Genomic DNA, 16,802 nt, shown 5'->3' with positions numbered 1-16,802 from the left:
CACTCCCTAGGGCGAACAGTGATGTCTATGTCTAACTCCCTAGGGAAGCAACAACTTGAACTTCCAACTCACACCTTGAAACCACTGCAAATCTGTGTGGCAGTCAGTCTGAGGTTAAATGCATGTTAACAGGAAAGCCAGGCAACATATCTCACTAGGGACGGCATTCATTATTCAAGAAAAGGGATTTATAATTGCAAAAAACATCAGATTAACAAAAGGGAAAATCTGAATGTTTTGTGTCTCCAAGCTTTTTATTTCGTGCCAAATATGGGTCACTCGCTCTTCAATCTCTGCCGCCACATAGGAAGATAGTTGTGTCATTTGCAACAAAATATGCAGTTCCTTGTCGTATCAGACCAGATTTCTCGAGTTAAGCATTAGAAGAACCCAAAGCAACTTTAGTATTGTCTTTATTTTTGGTAGCTGCGAAGAAGGATTATTTCATCATTTCGATAGGACAGCTCGGTTTTGACTGCTTGTACTGCATATGCAAGGGCATCAAGCAAATCATTTATTTGCAGTTTTTGTCTATTTTTGAAAAATGTTCTAATATGTTTTTCCTTTCTCTATTTACTGTTTGTACAAGTCTTTTACCATTCTATGTGAAATCTGAACAATTTAAAAGTCAAAAAATGGCCAAAATGAACGACTGAACACCTAAGCAGACACTGACCACTAGTAGGTTAAATGACACTCTTCTCAAAATCTACCCATATGACCCCACCTCAAAATGTCAGGAATTAGAAAATGGCTCTGATTAATCATTCATGCAAATTAAAACAAAAAGATCTGTAAGACAGATTTTCCGCAAACTAAGAAAATATGAAATATGCCCATTTCACAAATAGCTCAAAATCTGTCTCAGTTTTTTTCTCAATTTTGGCTCTAAATGCAATTCACCTCTACAAATCAACTGTAGGTTTTCAAACAATCCTCAATCAAGACTGGCTTTTACAACCTTGGACGGGAATTGAATTGCGCATGCCATGTATCGTGTGTGAGAAAGCAAGAGTGAATTGGAACTCTTTTTCCTGTTATTTATCGACCTTTTTTTGTTATAGTTTTTCGGTCCCATGTTTGAAAGCAGTTTGGGACTATCATTAAATACACCAAAGTGATTCAATGAGTTTCAAGTGTTGAAGTTTTTTGTTGTTTTTTCTTAGGGCTACTTGCATCATTTTTGCATGCGCGACTAATACTGACCTCTGGCAGGCAAATGTAGCACGTGCTACTGAATCTCGTAAAAACTGTTACAAGCCACCTTAAGTGCTTCATGAAAGTCTACAGTCTTATTATTCAGAATAGCTTACTGAATATGAGGGAAAGGCTACTTGTCTGTGTTTAATTCTAACATTTCATTCAAACTAATACAAATTGATGTGACCTATTTAACAAACAGACTCCATGTTGCAAGGCGTCTGTTCAGCAAAAGATCACAGGTGATGTCAAAATGTGGTAAGAACAAAGAAGTGGCACACAAACCATAAGGCGAGTGTGTCACTGATGTTCTCACCACATTTTGCCGTCTTCTGTAATCTGTTACTGAACAGATGCATGATAGCATCTGCATGGAATCTATGTGTTTTATATAATAAACAAACAAAAAAAAACTGTTACTGATACCATCTCTGTCCTCTAATAGATCATAAGTAAGAACCAATATAAATACAAGTAGCCCTTGCCCACTTATTATGCAATTCTTGTCCTACTTTTGTTAGTGAGAGGTCATACTGTAGTCGTCACTTTGATGATGATCTCTGTTCATCTCATGCTCAGACTGAAAGGCATAAGAAATCTTTTCTTTTTTAAACAACTCAGTTGTGGACCAGTCTTCCCTGGTCTCTGAGGTTCCTCTGTCCTCTTCACCCAGTAGTTCTGGGCACAATGTTTTTAAATGCATGAAATTTCCATCTTGTAACTATTCATTTTATACTGGGGATGTGCTTAGTTTTAGTGCCTTAAATTCTGACCTTTTGTAAGTGAAATTGCTCTGTATCACCTGTTTATGCTCTGTGTGATATTGCTATTGAAGATTCCAAACACTATGTTTTGTGCTGCCCAAGTTTTGCTGCCCTGCATGGATTATTGTTTTCCTGCTATGCACACTAGTTGGGAGATAAAATAATGGCTTTTTGCATCTGATAAGAGAAAAACTGACTGGCTTCCAAATGGAGTTCCTGGAATCAACTTCCAACTTAATATTAACTTGTTTTATACCGTTCAGTCTTATCTCCCTATCAAACCAACTTTTGTAATTGTTTTTTACTTTTTTTCCTTTTTTGTGCTTAATCTTGCTATTGCTCAGCCCATGGACATTACAGGAGAATAATGCCTTAGAAATAGCCAATCAGACCATGCCTTAAATTTGCAACAAACACAAGCCTCGGGGAACATTGAGGGTCTCGGGAATACAATACTCTATTCACTTGTAAGTGAAAATGCTTGCAGACTAAACTGCAGCTCTAGCTGGCTGTGTGATAGCATCCTCCATAGGCGTTCTAATGGCTTATCACACACTCCTCCCCAATGTATGAGTGCTGAAACAAATGGCACGTTCCTTTCCTTTTGTTTACAAAGATAAGCTGAAGATCATGTAGAGATAACGAAAGAACAAATCTGCCCCAGATCATCACGTATTAAATCCAGTCATAGCCTGAAAATAAGTAAAATAAATGAACAATTTTTCTAGTCCTGTCATGTGGGATTTCAGTTCACTGCGAAATACATATTAAAAGTATTAATAATACTGATAAGAATACTAATGATAAGAGCACCTGTTAAAACGGGCAACAGACTCTTTTCTATTAAGCAAGTGCCACACTCACATATAAAGTTACACTGGTTATATGGGGTCTGAATATTTTCATTTTCATTCTGTTGTATTTCTGCAGAAAAAGATCAATAAAGAGATGTTTTCAGCCATTTTTTCACACATAACATGATCAAAAAATGTTAAGCTAGACTTGCATTACTCATTTTCCTTATAAGATCTAACACTGACTTCCTATGTTTATGAATGGGCTACCTCAATGGCAGTTACCTGCAACAGTACTAGGAATGGTGTATAGATGCTGTCTAACTTTACTTCCACAGCACAGGAAAAGATATAGGTCATGGTAACTTTGTCACTAGTGTTGTCTTAAAAGGATTACTCTTAAAAATTGCGTGATTGTTGCCCTTGCTGTTGCAGTTTTTCCAGTGGTGACATATATGTGGGTCACTGGTGTGATAGTCAGCGTTCTGGCCATGGAAGTATGAAATCTGGCACATCTTCCTCACTTTATATTGGAGAATGGTTTCGTGACAAGAGATCTGGCTACGGAGTTTTAGATGACATCCTCAGGTAACTCTAGTCCATTTACATGTGTTTTTGAGTGCTGCTGTGATGTGTATCTGGTCTCATTGGGCAATATGCATGGGTACTCCTAATTCAACCCTTCAGTACGCAAGAATTCAACATCTCTTTGTATCTAGGATTAAAAGTCAATGATAGCGTGCACTTTACAGGCAATGTTGAGTACAGAGTGGGGTGTTGCTTCAGTACACTTGCTTTAGCATGAAAGCCACTTTAGTCTGTTTGTGAATCAGCTTCACCTAAGGCAGTAACTCTTACCCAAGAAAACAATAGCTCTTTTACCTTGTCAAACTCACAATTTCACTGTCACCGTCCAACCATGGAAAGTGCTAACTATTTGATTACAGTCACCATGGTGAAAAGACCGTGGCTGGGAATATTGAGAATGGCTAGCCAGGCGTGAAAATTGAAAATCCCAAGTAGTGTGAGTCTGTATCTGTAGCCTGTGTCTCCGGCATGTAGTTGATCGATGAATCAACTGATCAGAACCTGTCTAGAGATGGCTGCTATTCAGCTTCCACTGAACTGGCTGACCAGCTTGAGCTTTAAGTTTAAAAAACACACACACTGTCCACTGTCTAAATGAATATTTCCACTAACGCAAAACCCTTGGTGGGCTGTATCCCTCCACCTCAGCAAGTGGTCTGCAAGCAACTGTGATATTTTGATGCACTAGTCAGTGGAATCATTAAAACATTAACAGGAAGCTATGGAACGAGTGAAGGGTCAAAGGGTGAATCAAATGTCCCACCCACACTCAGAGATGTCATATTTCTGAAGTTGTCGTAATCTGTGATTATGCTGCTTTCTTCATCTTTTTGATCTGTAGACAAATTGAAAAAGGAATTCAGGTGAACCTACAGTAGTCAAAGTTTTTTTAATAAAAACTTATCATTGCCTCGCTCGCTGTTGGGTCATAAACATTTTGTAATTGTAGTGACCATTGCATAATTCTTGCATTACATACTTCTTTCAGATTTTTTTCTTCTTTGGAAAATGATATACAGTGGAATCCCGATTTTTCGAACCTCCAAGGGAAACGAAAATTGGTTCGAAAAATCGAATAGTTCGAGAAATCGGGGGTAAAATTAATTACAGCGTTTGACTGAGGAGGAGAAACGACTTTTGGTTTCAGTTATTGGATGGTAAAGAAAATGAGGGTTCGAAAAATCGGGATTCCACTGTGCAACGAAAATGGGTGTAAATTTTGATCAGTTGATAGCTTTGGCAGCTTTGAACCAAAGTGTTGCCTTAAGTCATATCGATGATTTCCTACAATTTCTAGAAAAGGTGGAAAACATTGCATTTGTGTTTGTAGAGGAGAGAAGTATATGGGCATGTGGGAAGCAGACTGTCGTCACGGTCCAGGATTGCTTGTAACACTTGATGGAATCTACAACCAAGGAATCTTTGCACAGAACAAACTCAGCGTATGTACTCCAGCTAAAGGTGGCTAACAACAGTTTCCAGCTCTTTCCATCACATATACTCTGATCGATCAATATACGTACGGTAGGACCTCTCCACAACAGCCACCTTAAGGAAAAAGCAAACTGGCTATTGTAGGGAGGGTAGCCCTTATGGGGAGGTAGTGGAGTAATTTGAAAAAACGCTATTATTTACTAAATAGACGATTGAAAAATGCATGCTTAGGTTCTAGAAAAACTGCTATTGGCTGCACAAGCAGAACGCAAGTGCATTCAACAGTTTTTCTAGACCTCAAATGTACATTGTTTTCTCCGAAAATGCAGGGACATCATCTTGTATTTTGTTTGGAAGATAACATGAAAAAAAAAAAAGAAAAGAAAAGAAGGAAGGAGCAAAAAAAAAAAAATAGTGAAATTAGCTGTCATACCAACACTCGAAATGCCAAGGTCATTTTCCAAGTAAATTGGGGTCACTATGCTTGTTTTTTAGTTATCAGCGAGCGCTTAGAGCTAAAATCAAGGGTTGTATTATTGCTATCATGATGAAGATGACCTCAATGTATTCATGACAGTTTAGGGCATTTGTGTGATTTTGCAAAATTGTAACATCACATATATAAAGGCATGGATGATTATTGCAGTTATGTGTGCAACTTAAGCAGCTCTGAAACTAAAGACTGAAAAAGAAAATTTCAGGATTTGGTCTAATTGAGTAATAGTTCTGGGACTGCCTGGTCGGCTTTTTGTGTATGACTTGTGTATAAGTCGAGTGCGAGTTTTTGGGCTGATGTTTGGTTCATTTAAGGTTTACTTAAACACGGGTAAGTTGTGTACATAACTGCGATGATAATAGATGTCTTTATATCTTTCCCCGCATTTCGAATACTTCATCTTTCACATATTCACTTGCACTGTAGCATCACCTAATAAAGAGTGGAAGTATTGCTCCGCCCAATTTTAAGCAGGAAAGCGCTGGAAACTGTTATCAGCCACCTTGGTTATTTAGAAACCTATATATGCCTTGTAGAGTCCAACTGTTCGTGAACGGTAAACGGAAACAGTACTCGACCAAAACACTTCAAAATCGGTAAAACGGTAAACTCTAAACGGCACAAAACTCTCTAAAAGGCACAGCAACTGCTCACTGGAAACTGTCTAAAACTCTGCCGATAAACGTCCACACAACTTAAATTTGTACGCGCAACTAACGTACGCGTAACTTAAATTCAAAATGTTTCGTACGCCTCGTACGCGTAACTTAAGGACGGTGCCTACTTTTGTTAGTGCGCAAACGTTCTGCGCATCACGCAAGGCATGGTTTAAGCGTCACGCGCGCGCAGGGTTGACTTGGTAGCGAATCAACTTCGCTACCAAGTACATGACTAAAGACGACTAAATTGAAAGCAAAATTTTCCTAGTGTGACCAAATCAAGTTTAATGAACCTGTACTTAAACCAGGAACACCAGAACAGCAGCATATCGCCAACCACGGACTGTTAACGTCTTCCAGCTGAAAAACTAGCTGTTATCTGTCGAAAATTATACTGAAATCCAACTGTAAGCATGTACCTGCAGATGGCGTAGTGCGCGCGCAAAACAAGTGAGAGATACGCAAATGTTTTACTTACTGGGGAGGTGACAGGGAAAATGTAACGAGCACCGTAAAAAGTTTCAAAAAGGATCAATAACTTTAAAAAACGCGTGGTTACCCCTATATTTTATGTTATGAAATGGAAGTGGCAAGCCTATTCTGCACGTGATTAGTTTTTGGGTGTGAGCAAAAGATATTTAGACTGTATTTTAGTTAAAACAGAGGAAGGCTGTCAGAGAAGCTAAAAGTGCTGTTGCAACAATTTTGTTATTTTAAAAACATACCAAAAATGGTTTTTATGTTACCATTTACCATGTAGTTTTCAGATCTTTATAAATGTATTTGCTTTTCTGTATGTAAAGGCGAATTCTAAAGGAAGCTGTGAAGAAATATCCTCTCCTTCTTTTTTCAGAAAAATGCTGATGTTAGCATTTTTGTTGAGATTCAAGGCTAATTATCTCGAAAAAATGTGTGGCTACCCCCCCCCCCTTTTCTTTGTGGATTCCAATGGCCCTTGTAAAGATCTACTTTTTCCGTGTGGTCCTACCCTGGCGCAGAAACCTTTGTACTTAGTAGACACTGTCCTTAAATTCAAAATGTTTCCGTGCGCGTGCGCGCAATTCGCGCGTCACGCCACTTCGGAACTGTCTTCTTAACACTAACCTTTTTGTCTGTTTTCCCAATTTGGCTTTGGTAACAAATACATGCATTGATAATTTGTCAGTTAAGGTAATCTTTGATTTTATACTGAAGAATCTTATTCAGGAGAGGTACAGGTGCTACGATACTCAGAGGTCCTTCACGATTCTCAAAACCAGACTGCAGTGTCAACTGCTATCTCCTCTGTCTCTTAAATTGGAATATAGATCATGCCTGTTAACTTTTGTTCTTCTTTCGTAGTTACGATTGAGCTAAATGTTTCTTTCGTGGATACCATTAAAATTATTTCCTTTATTTGTTAGGGTGATGGTGTTCTACTGTCTGATGATAACACAAAATTTGAAGGAGAATTTGTTGGGGAATGTTTGTTGTCTGGCAAGGTATGTTTTGAAATCTGTATAAATATTCCAAGTAACAATATTTTGACAACTCACAGTTTTCATAGTGCTTTGACATTTTGGCTTGTTTAAATACTCTTCCACTCTATATACTGAAATATTGTTATCTGAACATTTCAATAAACAGCTAAGTTTTTTTTTTTTTTTTTTTTCAGGGAGTACTTACTATGCCAAATGGAGATTACATAGACGGTACATTTACTGGCCAATGGGGAAATGGAATACGAATTAATGGCACATTTCATAAGTTAGAAGCAACAGGCAAAGCCAGCAATTCACCAAGGTCTCTGCTAGCATTATTTTGTGTGACACGTGTGGTTTCTTGTTCTTAAGATTCTGTGGTCCTCCTCGTGCCTTTGAAAATAATATACCTGTTCAACATTAACATTGGCTTTTAAGCATTTAAGCACCCAGGCACTGTTATGTTGTGTTTTCTTGTGACATCTGGCCTCTTTTCTATCAATGTGTTTCTCTTATTATGTATCACATATATTTCAGTTGTAAAACCAAAAGGAGGTATGCTATTTCACAGTTCTGTAATGATGCCTACTGTATGAGGTATTTTAATTTTCTTTTTACATTCACAGATCTACCATGACAAACACCAAATACACCATTCCACCTGAGAAGAAGTGGGTGTCATTATTTTCCCAGTGCCGTGAAGCCCTTGGTTGTTGTGGTGACCGGGATCCTGACTTGACAGTTGTGTGGCAGTCTATATCAGCTGCCTTAAAAAGCAAGCTTGACTCTAAACTGTCACGCGGTGAGCAGGAAATTATCCAAGAATTGTTGAACATCAACAATGAGATGGCACAAACTGCCAAAAACACTGTGGACTTGCAGAAATTGCATCTTTATCTAACAAAGGTAAGCTTGGCGAGGATATAATGGAAAGTGTGTATGTATCAATGTAATGTTGCTGTGTAAGGCGTGCATGAGTTATTTATTTGTGAATTAAAAGCCTCTGGACGTAGCAGCATTCAGTACACTCTTAATAGTTGTAATTAGGTTAATCCCAGAGGTCTGCTTGGTTATGATGTACAGCAAAAGAATTTCCTTCACCTCAAGAAGTTTAATATCAAGCCTAGTTTTATCAAGGTTTCATTTTGATAATTCGATCAGTAGCTTTGTTTATAAGAACTTCAATGGAGCTGTTCCCAGTAAGACAGGTAAACGTCATACAGTCTATAAGCTAAAGGTAGCTAAAGGTAAAAGTAGATTGGTGGGTAATTTTTTTGGACTCATTCTGTAACAAGAACTAATTTAATGGAGTTCTACTCGTATACTACTGCAAATGCTGCAATATGACTAGCTGAGTTATCATTTACTATTTAACAATTAGATTATGAGCTCGAGATTTCTGTGAAGTGATAGTTGATGATAGTCCTTATCGTTAAACATCTCAAGCTCATTTAATTGTTTATTAAATTCAACGTCCAGTACCTGAAGTTTGTCTTTGCTTTGATTCATAGATAGCACCTCTTTTTGGTGCAATACTATACCATTCAAAATAAGTCCTGAAAATTTAAGATTCCACTAAATATCCTGCATTCTGTTTCCTTCTGCAGGCATTTGACGTAAGGCAGCACCCTTTGGGACAACTTGTAAATGGCTTGATTGATGTGTTTCGAGCCAGTTATGTTGGTATGGGCACTCACAGGAGGCTGCTGGCTCACGCTGTAGCTGAGGTCAAATCTTTTGTTGAAAGGGTATACAACATGGTGCGGTAAGATATTCGTATTGTTTTATGTTACACTGGTGTTTAAGAATTGCAACTCACTGTTACACTTTACCTGTTGGGGTACTTTGTTTCGTTATCTTCGTTTTATAAGCGTGTTGTGATGTCACGGTCATAATGTGTGTTTTAGTGTCTTGTAGTAAATTGTACGTTACTTGTAATTTTTTTATATCTAGTGTGTTTGTATTTTTACTGTACGCAAATGCTATGAATAATCATTAAGCAAGTTAAAGTTTTACACTCATCAGATCAGTAGAGGTTTCACATTAAAAAATTTCTTCACCGTTTATAATACTAAGTGTGAAATAAACTCGAGACATGCCTCCATCATTTTATTGCAAAGTGATAATAGGTACTTGCCCACCCAAACTAGGAAAACGGCCAAAAATGCTTCTTATCGACCATTCATGTACACTAAATGCCCCACTGAAGTTCTATGCGAGTTCCGTGACAAATGATACCATTGTCGCAAGAGACAATGGGCGATGGTCTGTTGTGTGTTTGTGTAATACCTGTTCCCAAGAGCTCACCATGGTTAGAGAATTAATCCCCCATATAGGCTTTATACCCAAGGTAATCCGTGTTAAGTTATTTTTAGACATGGTACCCACTTCTTCCGTGAATATTTCGAGGAGGATTTGTTTATGTTTTCTTTACAAAGCGAAGGAAAATCTCCAACGCTGTGAGGATGCCTTCTTTGATATTTCAATATCAAAGAAGGCGAAGAAGCAAGGGAAAATACATGAATCGTGGTCATTTGATGCTTTTGTTTTGTGGAGAACGGCAAAGAAATGTACCAAGTATTAAAGCGCACAGCCTTTGTGCTTGTTGCTGCTGCTGTTGTGGTTTGCTTGCTCATATGCGGGGAGGAAACGGGATAATAGTCTTTAAAGGGGCTCAGTCGCGGTATTTTGAGTTATTTTGGCCACATACAAAATAACATTTAAACGGTAGGAAACCTGAAAATAACAGCTTAAAAAGATAGAAAAACACCAAAGAGATAATGATAAACCATAAAGGAACAAGGTTGGCTAACGATGGAGAAGATTAACACAGATTACAAACAGTGAATTTGAAAAATTGAGGCTAAACTTTTCGATATGCGCAAACCGTGGCTCCTCTAAGAGTGTACTAATTTAACCTGCAAGGTCAAGTCAAGTAATGCTCTTTGCTTATCTTTGCAGGCTTCTATTCCCTGAGCTACCCAATGAAGAATATGTTCTTTTACATACAGACACAGTTTCAGGTGTAGCCAATCACGGTACAGAAGAAAGTTTAACAAGCAGCATGGTGATGCACCCCCTGCTCTTTCCCAGACTCTTTCCACCGCTCTTCACATTGTATGCATTAGATAACGAGCGAGCCGACAGTGCATACTGGGAACGAATCCAACAGCTGAACAAGCGCTCTGACTGGGCACTAATGACGTATGTGGGAATGCAAAGGTAAGAAAGACAAGAAACTCAAGCAGGAGATATTTTAATAAGGTAAAAGTCTGCATACGAGCCAAGTGGCCCACCAGGCCGGAGCTTATCCCGGTTTCTGTAGCATGAAGCGACTAGGAGTATTTCTACTCCCCCCTGGATGGGATGCTAGTCCATCGCAGGGCTACCCCCAGCATTAAGTTCGCCGATACCCATTTATACACCTGGGTGGAGAGAGGCACTGTGAGAGTAAAGTGTCTTGCCCAAGAACACAACACAATGTCCCCGGTCAGGGCTCGAACCCGGACCGCTCGATCCGGAGACGAGCGCACTAACCATGAGGCCACCGCGCCTCCCACCAAGATATTTTAATGCAAAGGTTTATTTAAGTTTTCCTTTAAGACATTTTCAGAGAACCTGACATGATTTTCAATGAGTCAATAGTTTTGCAAATTCATAAGCGTTCATTACCAGTGACATCCTTGTCTAAAAGCCATAAGGAAACAGTGGCTGTAATCTATTGCATTGATTGGCTGTTCAAGCATTTTCTGATCGTGAACAATGGAGCACTTGTCATAATTGAAGATTGGATTTTCCCCATTTATGTTAACAAAATGTCAGAACATTACCCTTTTTAACGTGGAAAATCCGAATTGTAGGCATGGATGGGAGATTCACTTGATCACTTCTTCGCTTCCTGTTAGACCTTTTTGCAAAATTATTATATTCGACTTGGAGGTGAAACGATTACCTCACAGAGAGAGTAGTTTATATTTAAATACGTCTGGATAGTAAGAATGGGCTAATGCGAAAGAGAAATGGAAAAAAGAGAACTTGTATGTGATTATTTCTCTGAGTTTTAAGGAACAGAACGTCTGAACAATAGAAATTTGTTATGCATGTTTGCACTCGACCTTTTAAAACCTGAGTAAGTGACGCAAATTGCATAATCAGGATTTAAGAAGAATATATAGAAGGGGCTACGAATTCTTGAATTCATCACTTTTTACCACATGGCATTTAACCAGAGTACGCTGTGCCACATTTTACCAGAGTGCATTGCGCCACGAACAACACGAGGACGTCGAGCTGTCCTTTTTCGTGTGGATTCCAGTCAGAATGATTAGTGGTTATGCTTTACTCTGATTTATATGTAAAACGATGTGAAGGAGATCGTGCTTGACTTTTACAACTCTTGCTTTTGTTCTTAGTGCGGTATGTGAAAGTTTGTAAATCTGGACGATTAATTTTGACATCTTAATTTTTAACTTGGTATGTCATTTCTTAGCACTCTCATCTCCTTGGTCGAATTCTTATATGAAGAGAAATCGTCGTTATTAAAGCTTGTAGAATAATTAAAATAAACGAAAACCGTAGAACTCGCTAGTTTCATATATGCTGCGATCTATTCCTTTTCATCCAAACATGAATTGAAGCTTAAGCTTTAATATTTTCACACATCGCGATGGACGCGTCATCGACACAATCTGTCAACACTCCAGAGACATTTAATGCGGATCAGTACAGAATTAATAAGTTAGAGTTTTGCTTCTAATATTCCCACATCTTTCGATTTTCGCGATCTGGTAAAGTGGAGGTTGATGAGTATCGTTTTCTGTCCAAACATAGTTCAGATCACTATGTGCTTTTTTGTCACGATCCCTTGTTTCTGCACTTAAATCGCATGCGATGCGAAGTTCACAAACATGCAAAGTCGATCAAAATAACTGGGGCAATTTCATATCCTTGGGCTACACCAGCTATATGACTGAGAAAATTGCGAACAGGCGCGCGTTAATTTGCAGTGCAAATTAAGAATTAACGATAAATTGGCCTGCTCTCAGCCAATCACAATGAAGTAATTTTCTAAGTCATGTAATGTCATATAAAGTTTTCCATGTCTATAATAAGACATGAAAAACATATTAGTAAACTGAAAATAGACAAAACAAGACGACCAGCGAATGGCCAAGACGCGCTTGTAGGTAACCAAGGTAGTTGTATTCTTCAAGGTAGTTGTATTCACAGGGGGAATCCTCCTTAGGAGAAAAGATGGCGACTGGTACGTTTACCCATAATTCTTAGCGCACGAAAACTTGAGCAACGCTTATAAAAACGTACAGAAAAGTTCTAACATCTTCAAACCTAGCATACAGTATGTCGTAAGTACAGGGACGAATATTGCAAAAATATTGCTTTCCTTGTACTTTAAGGGCAGCTGTGTAAGGTTCGCGTGTAATTATGGTAAAATGTACAGCTGCTATCTTTTTTCCTATTGGGAATACTTGGCTTATTTTTCAAGATGTGCTGTCCATAACATAAGCTCTTAAACAATTGCTTGACGAATTTAATTTGTGGTCGTTGATCATTGTGAAAATGAGGGTTATTATATAGTGTTAAGGTATTAAATATTTCTACTTATTGTTGACACCATAGCTGTTATAAAATTCCTGGGATTTCAACATAATTATAAAGTAAAATAATCATTTTGTTTCTCAGGGAGTTTTGGCTGACAAACGAACAAGATATTGGTAGTCGCTCAAACGAGGTATAATCGTCATAATATTTTTCGTGATCATGCCCTCTTTAACCAGGGTATAGCTGTAGTTGGTCTTGTGGAGTTGTCTTTGAATAAGCTTTTATGGCAGTTACTTGCCCACCTGATTAGTAAGTTTTGACATAATGTGTTTTGCTGTAATATGATTAAGTTTTTGTGTTCAGCTAAGGAAGCGATTGGTAAGTCTACGTGGAACAAAGTTTGATCTCTTTATTACTAGTCATATTCTATTGTCTTTGTTTGATAGCACGCTAATTCCGTCTGTTCTGTCTGCCTGTCTGTCTGTCTGTCTGTCTGCCTGCCTGTCTGTCTGTCTGCCTACCTGTCTGTCTGCCTGCCTGTCTGTCTGCCTGTCTGCCTGCCTGTCTGTCTGCCTGCCTGCCTGCCTGTCTGTCTGCCTGCCTGTCTGTCTGTCTGCCTGCCTGCCTGTCTGTCTGCCCGTCTGTCTGTCTGTCGGTCTGTCTGACTGTGTGCCTGTTTAAATGCCTGCCTATCTGTCTGCTTGTCTTTTTGTCTTCCTGTTTGTGTGTCTTTCCATCTGCCTGTCGGCCTATCTATCTGGCTATCTGTCTGTTTGTCTAAAGTCGTTTTAATAATGATGATGATGATGATGATGATGATATTAATCATAATGATAATAATAGTAATAATAATAATAATAATAATAATGGTTTATTAACAATATCCATACAAAAAAGGGCTCTTCATCTGTTACTAACCAATAAATTACAAAACCCACTAAAATTAAATCCGACTAACGAATGAATAGACAAAACAGTGATTACGTGTAGACACTAAATGTATGTACAAAGTTAAAGATATTTACAATTAAAATGTATAAAAAGGTGATGTGTCTCACAGGAATATTTAAAAGAATTTTTATTTAAGATAATACCATGCAATGTTAGGAATTTATGGTTTTAGCCACCTTTGTAAGTTAGCGTCTCAGTTCTCTAGGAAAAGAACCAGCTGTAGTCCCAGCTTCTATTTCTAATTTGTCATTGGCGTTCAGCAGTATGTTTATTGTCGCCTTTCATAATCAAGTGTTCAGTGTCTTCAGTTGCCACTTTGTTCGTTCAGTTGCCATTTTGTTCAGGTATACGGGCTCGTAATTTGATTTACTTCCGCTAGTCTTATAACTTTTTCGTTCAAAAGTCTTATACATTTCGGGTTCAAACTCTAACGAACTCCAAGGCTGCACAAACCAAAAGAGCCGTTACATTTGTGCGTTTGACCGCTGTAAAATTCTGTAATGCTGCGCGGTCATTTCTGTAGTCTCGGGCGTTCCCTTGTTGCAGGATGTTCATTCAGTCACCAACTTTTTACCAATTTGTGTTTTGGGTTGTTGTTTATTAGGTGAAACTGGAAAACAGAGAGCCTGAGCATTACATCAGTGCTGTAGAATCCCTTCAACAGATTAGGTAATTTTTTCCTACTTCAATATCTACCATTTCATTCATTATCTATTATTTACTAATAAACCAGATGTATTACTTTCCTTACAGTACAAAATTTAGTCCAATGGAGAAGCTTGGAGTTCTAAAGACAACTTTTGAACAGATAAATAAAGTAGGTTGCATTCTTGTTTACTCTTGTTGCGAACACTTTCCAGAATTGCAGTTAAAATTTCTAATTTTCACTTCCCTTAATTCCCCTGTCCTTAATTTCATACTTGTGAGATGCACTGAAACCTTTTGTGTGTTTCAGCATTCAATAAAGTAATTTGTTATAATTGCTTGGCTAGGACGTTAGTTCATTCTGGCAAGGAGAGAGAAAACTAGTGTCTCTGGACGATTTGTTCCCAGTCTTTCAGTTTGTGGTCATCCGGGCAAGGTAACACACATTCATTCACTTGTGGTGTAGTTTACTTAGCTAAAAGTTGTATTCTTTGACCTACCCTACCCTTCTTGTCTCTTTCCTTCCCTACACTCTCCTACCCTTTTCCCTTTGCTTCCCTACCCTTTCTCTCCCCATCTTCCCTACTCTTGCTTTCCCCTACCCTTCCTTACCCTTCCCTACCCTTTCTTTCCCCACCTTCCCTAGTCTTGCTTTCCCTTACCCTTCCTTACTCTTCCCTACCCTTTCTCTCCCCATCTTCCCTACTCTTGCTTTCCCCTACCCTTCCTTACCCTTCCCTACCCTTTCTTTCCCCACCTTCCCTAGTCTTGCTTTCCCTTACCCTTCCTTACTCTTCCCTACCCTTTCTCTCCCCACCTTCCCTAGTCTTGCTTTCCCTTACCCTTCCTTACCCTTCCCTACCCTTTCTTTCCCCACCTTCCCTAGTCTTGCTTTCCCTTACCCTTCCTTACTCTTCCCTACCCTTTCTCTCCCCGCCTTCCCTAGTCTTGCTTTCCCTTACCCTTCCTTACCCTTCCCTACCCTTTCTTTCCCCACCTTCCCTAGTCTTGCTTTCCCTTACCCTTCCTTACTCTTCCCTACCCTTTCTCTCCCCGCCTTCCCTAGTCTTGCTTTCCCTTACCCTTCCTTACCCTTCCCTACCCTTTCTCTCCCCGCCTTCCCTAGTCTTGCTTTCCCTTACCCTTCCTTACCCTTCCCTACCCTTTCTCTCCCCACCTTCCCTAGTCTTGCTTTCCCTTACCCTTCCTTACTCTTCCCTACCCTTTCTCTCCCCGCCTTCCCTAGTCTTGCTTTCCCTTACCCTTCCTTACTCTTCCCTACCCTTTCTCTCCCCGCCTTCCCTAGTCTTGCTTTCCCTTACCCTTCCTTACCCTTCCCTACCCTTTCTCTCCCCGCCTTCCCTAGTCTTGCTTTCCCTTACCCTTCCTTACTCTTCCCTACCCTTTCTCTCCCCACCTTCCCTAGTCTTGCTTTCCCTTACCCTTCCTTACCCTTCCCTACCCTTTCTCTCCCCACCTTCCCTAGTCTTGCTTTCCCTTACCCTTCCTTACCCTTCCCTACCCTTTCTCTCCCCGCCTTCCCTAGTCTTGCTTTCCCTTACCCTTCCTTACCCTTCCCTACCCTTTCTCTCCCCGCCTTCCCTAGTCTTGCTTTCCCTTACCCTTCCTTACCCTTCCCTACCCTTTCTCTCCCCGCCTTCCCTAGTCTTGCTTTCCCTTACCCTTCCTTACTCTTCCCTACCCTTTCTCTCCCCGCCTTCCCTAGTCTTGCTTTCCCTTACCCTTCCTTACTCTTCCCTACCCTTTCTCTCCCCGCCTTCCCTAGTCTTGCTTTCCCTTACCCTTCCTTACCCTTCCCTACCCTTTCTCTCCCCGCCTTCCCTAGTCTTGCTTTCCCTTACCCTTCCTTACTCTTCCCTACCCTTTCTTTCCCCGCCTTTCCTAGTCTTGCTTTCCCTTACCCTTCCTTACTCTTCCCTACCCTTTCTTTCCCCGCCTTCCCTAGTCTTGCTTTCCCTTACCCTTCCTTACTCTTCCCTACCCTTTCTCTCCCCGCCTTCCCTAGTCTTGCTTTCCTTTACCCTTCCTTACTCTTCCCTACCCTTTCTCTCCCCACCTTCCCTAGTCTTGCTTTCCCTTACCCTTCCTTACTCTTCCCTACCCTTTCTCTCCCCACCTTCCCTAGTCTTGCTTTCCCTTACCCTTCCTTACTCTTCCCTACCCTTTCTCTCCCCACCTTCCCTACTCTTGCTTTCCCTTACCCTTCCTTACTCTTCCCTACCCTTTCTCTC

General features: G+C 39.8%; 1 protein-coding gene across 1 annotated transcript in view; it reads left to right on the top strand.

Moving 5' to 3' along the window:
• LOC110051316 (alsin-like) overlaps window positions 1–16,802 on the top strand; it is a 79,607-nt gene that overhangs the window by 35,510 nt on the left and 27,295 nt on the right. The window contains exons 20-30 of the mRNA XM_089288374.1: window positions 3,194–3,346; window positions 4,677–4,788; window positions 7,339–7,416; window positions 7,590–7,717; window positions 8,022–8,301; window positions 9,003–9,160; window positions 10,357–10,617; window positions 13,096–13,144; window positions 14,510–14,574; window positions 14,659–14,722; window positions 14,898–14,986. Coding sequence (XP_089144500.1) covers window positions 3,194–3,346; window positions 4,677–4,788; window positions 7,339–7,416; window positions 7,590–7,717; window positions 8,022–8,301; window positions 9,003–9,160; window positions 10,357–10,617; window positions 13,096–13,144; window positions 14,510–14,574; window positions 14,659–14,722; window positions 14,898–14,986 — 1,437 coding nt within the window. The remainder of the gene's footprint in view (window positions 1–3,193; window positions 3,347–4,676; window positions 4,789–7,338; window positions 7,417–7,589; window positions 7,718–8,021; window positions 8,302–9,002; window positions 9,161–10,356; window positions 10,618–13,095; window positions 13,145–14,509; window positions 14,575–14,658; window positions 14,723–14,897; window positions 14,987–16,802) is intronic.

This window comes from Orbicella faveolata, unplaced genomic scaffold, assembly GCF_042242905.1.
Source record: "Orbicella faveolata isolate gen_17 unplaced genomic scaffold, um_ofav_v1 contig_15, whole genome shotgun sequence".
In the NCBI taxonomy this organism is placed as follows: Eukaryota; Metazoa; Cnidaria; class Anthozoa; order Scleractinia; family Merulinidae; genus Orbicella; species Orbicella faveolata.
This window is presented reverse-complemented; position numbering and strand designations above follow the sequence as displayed.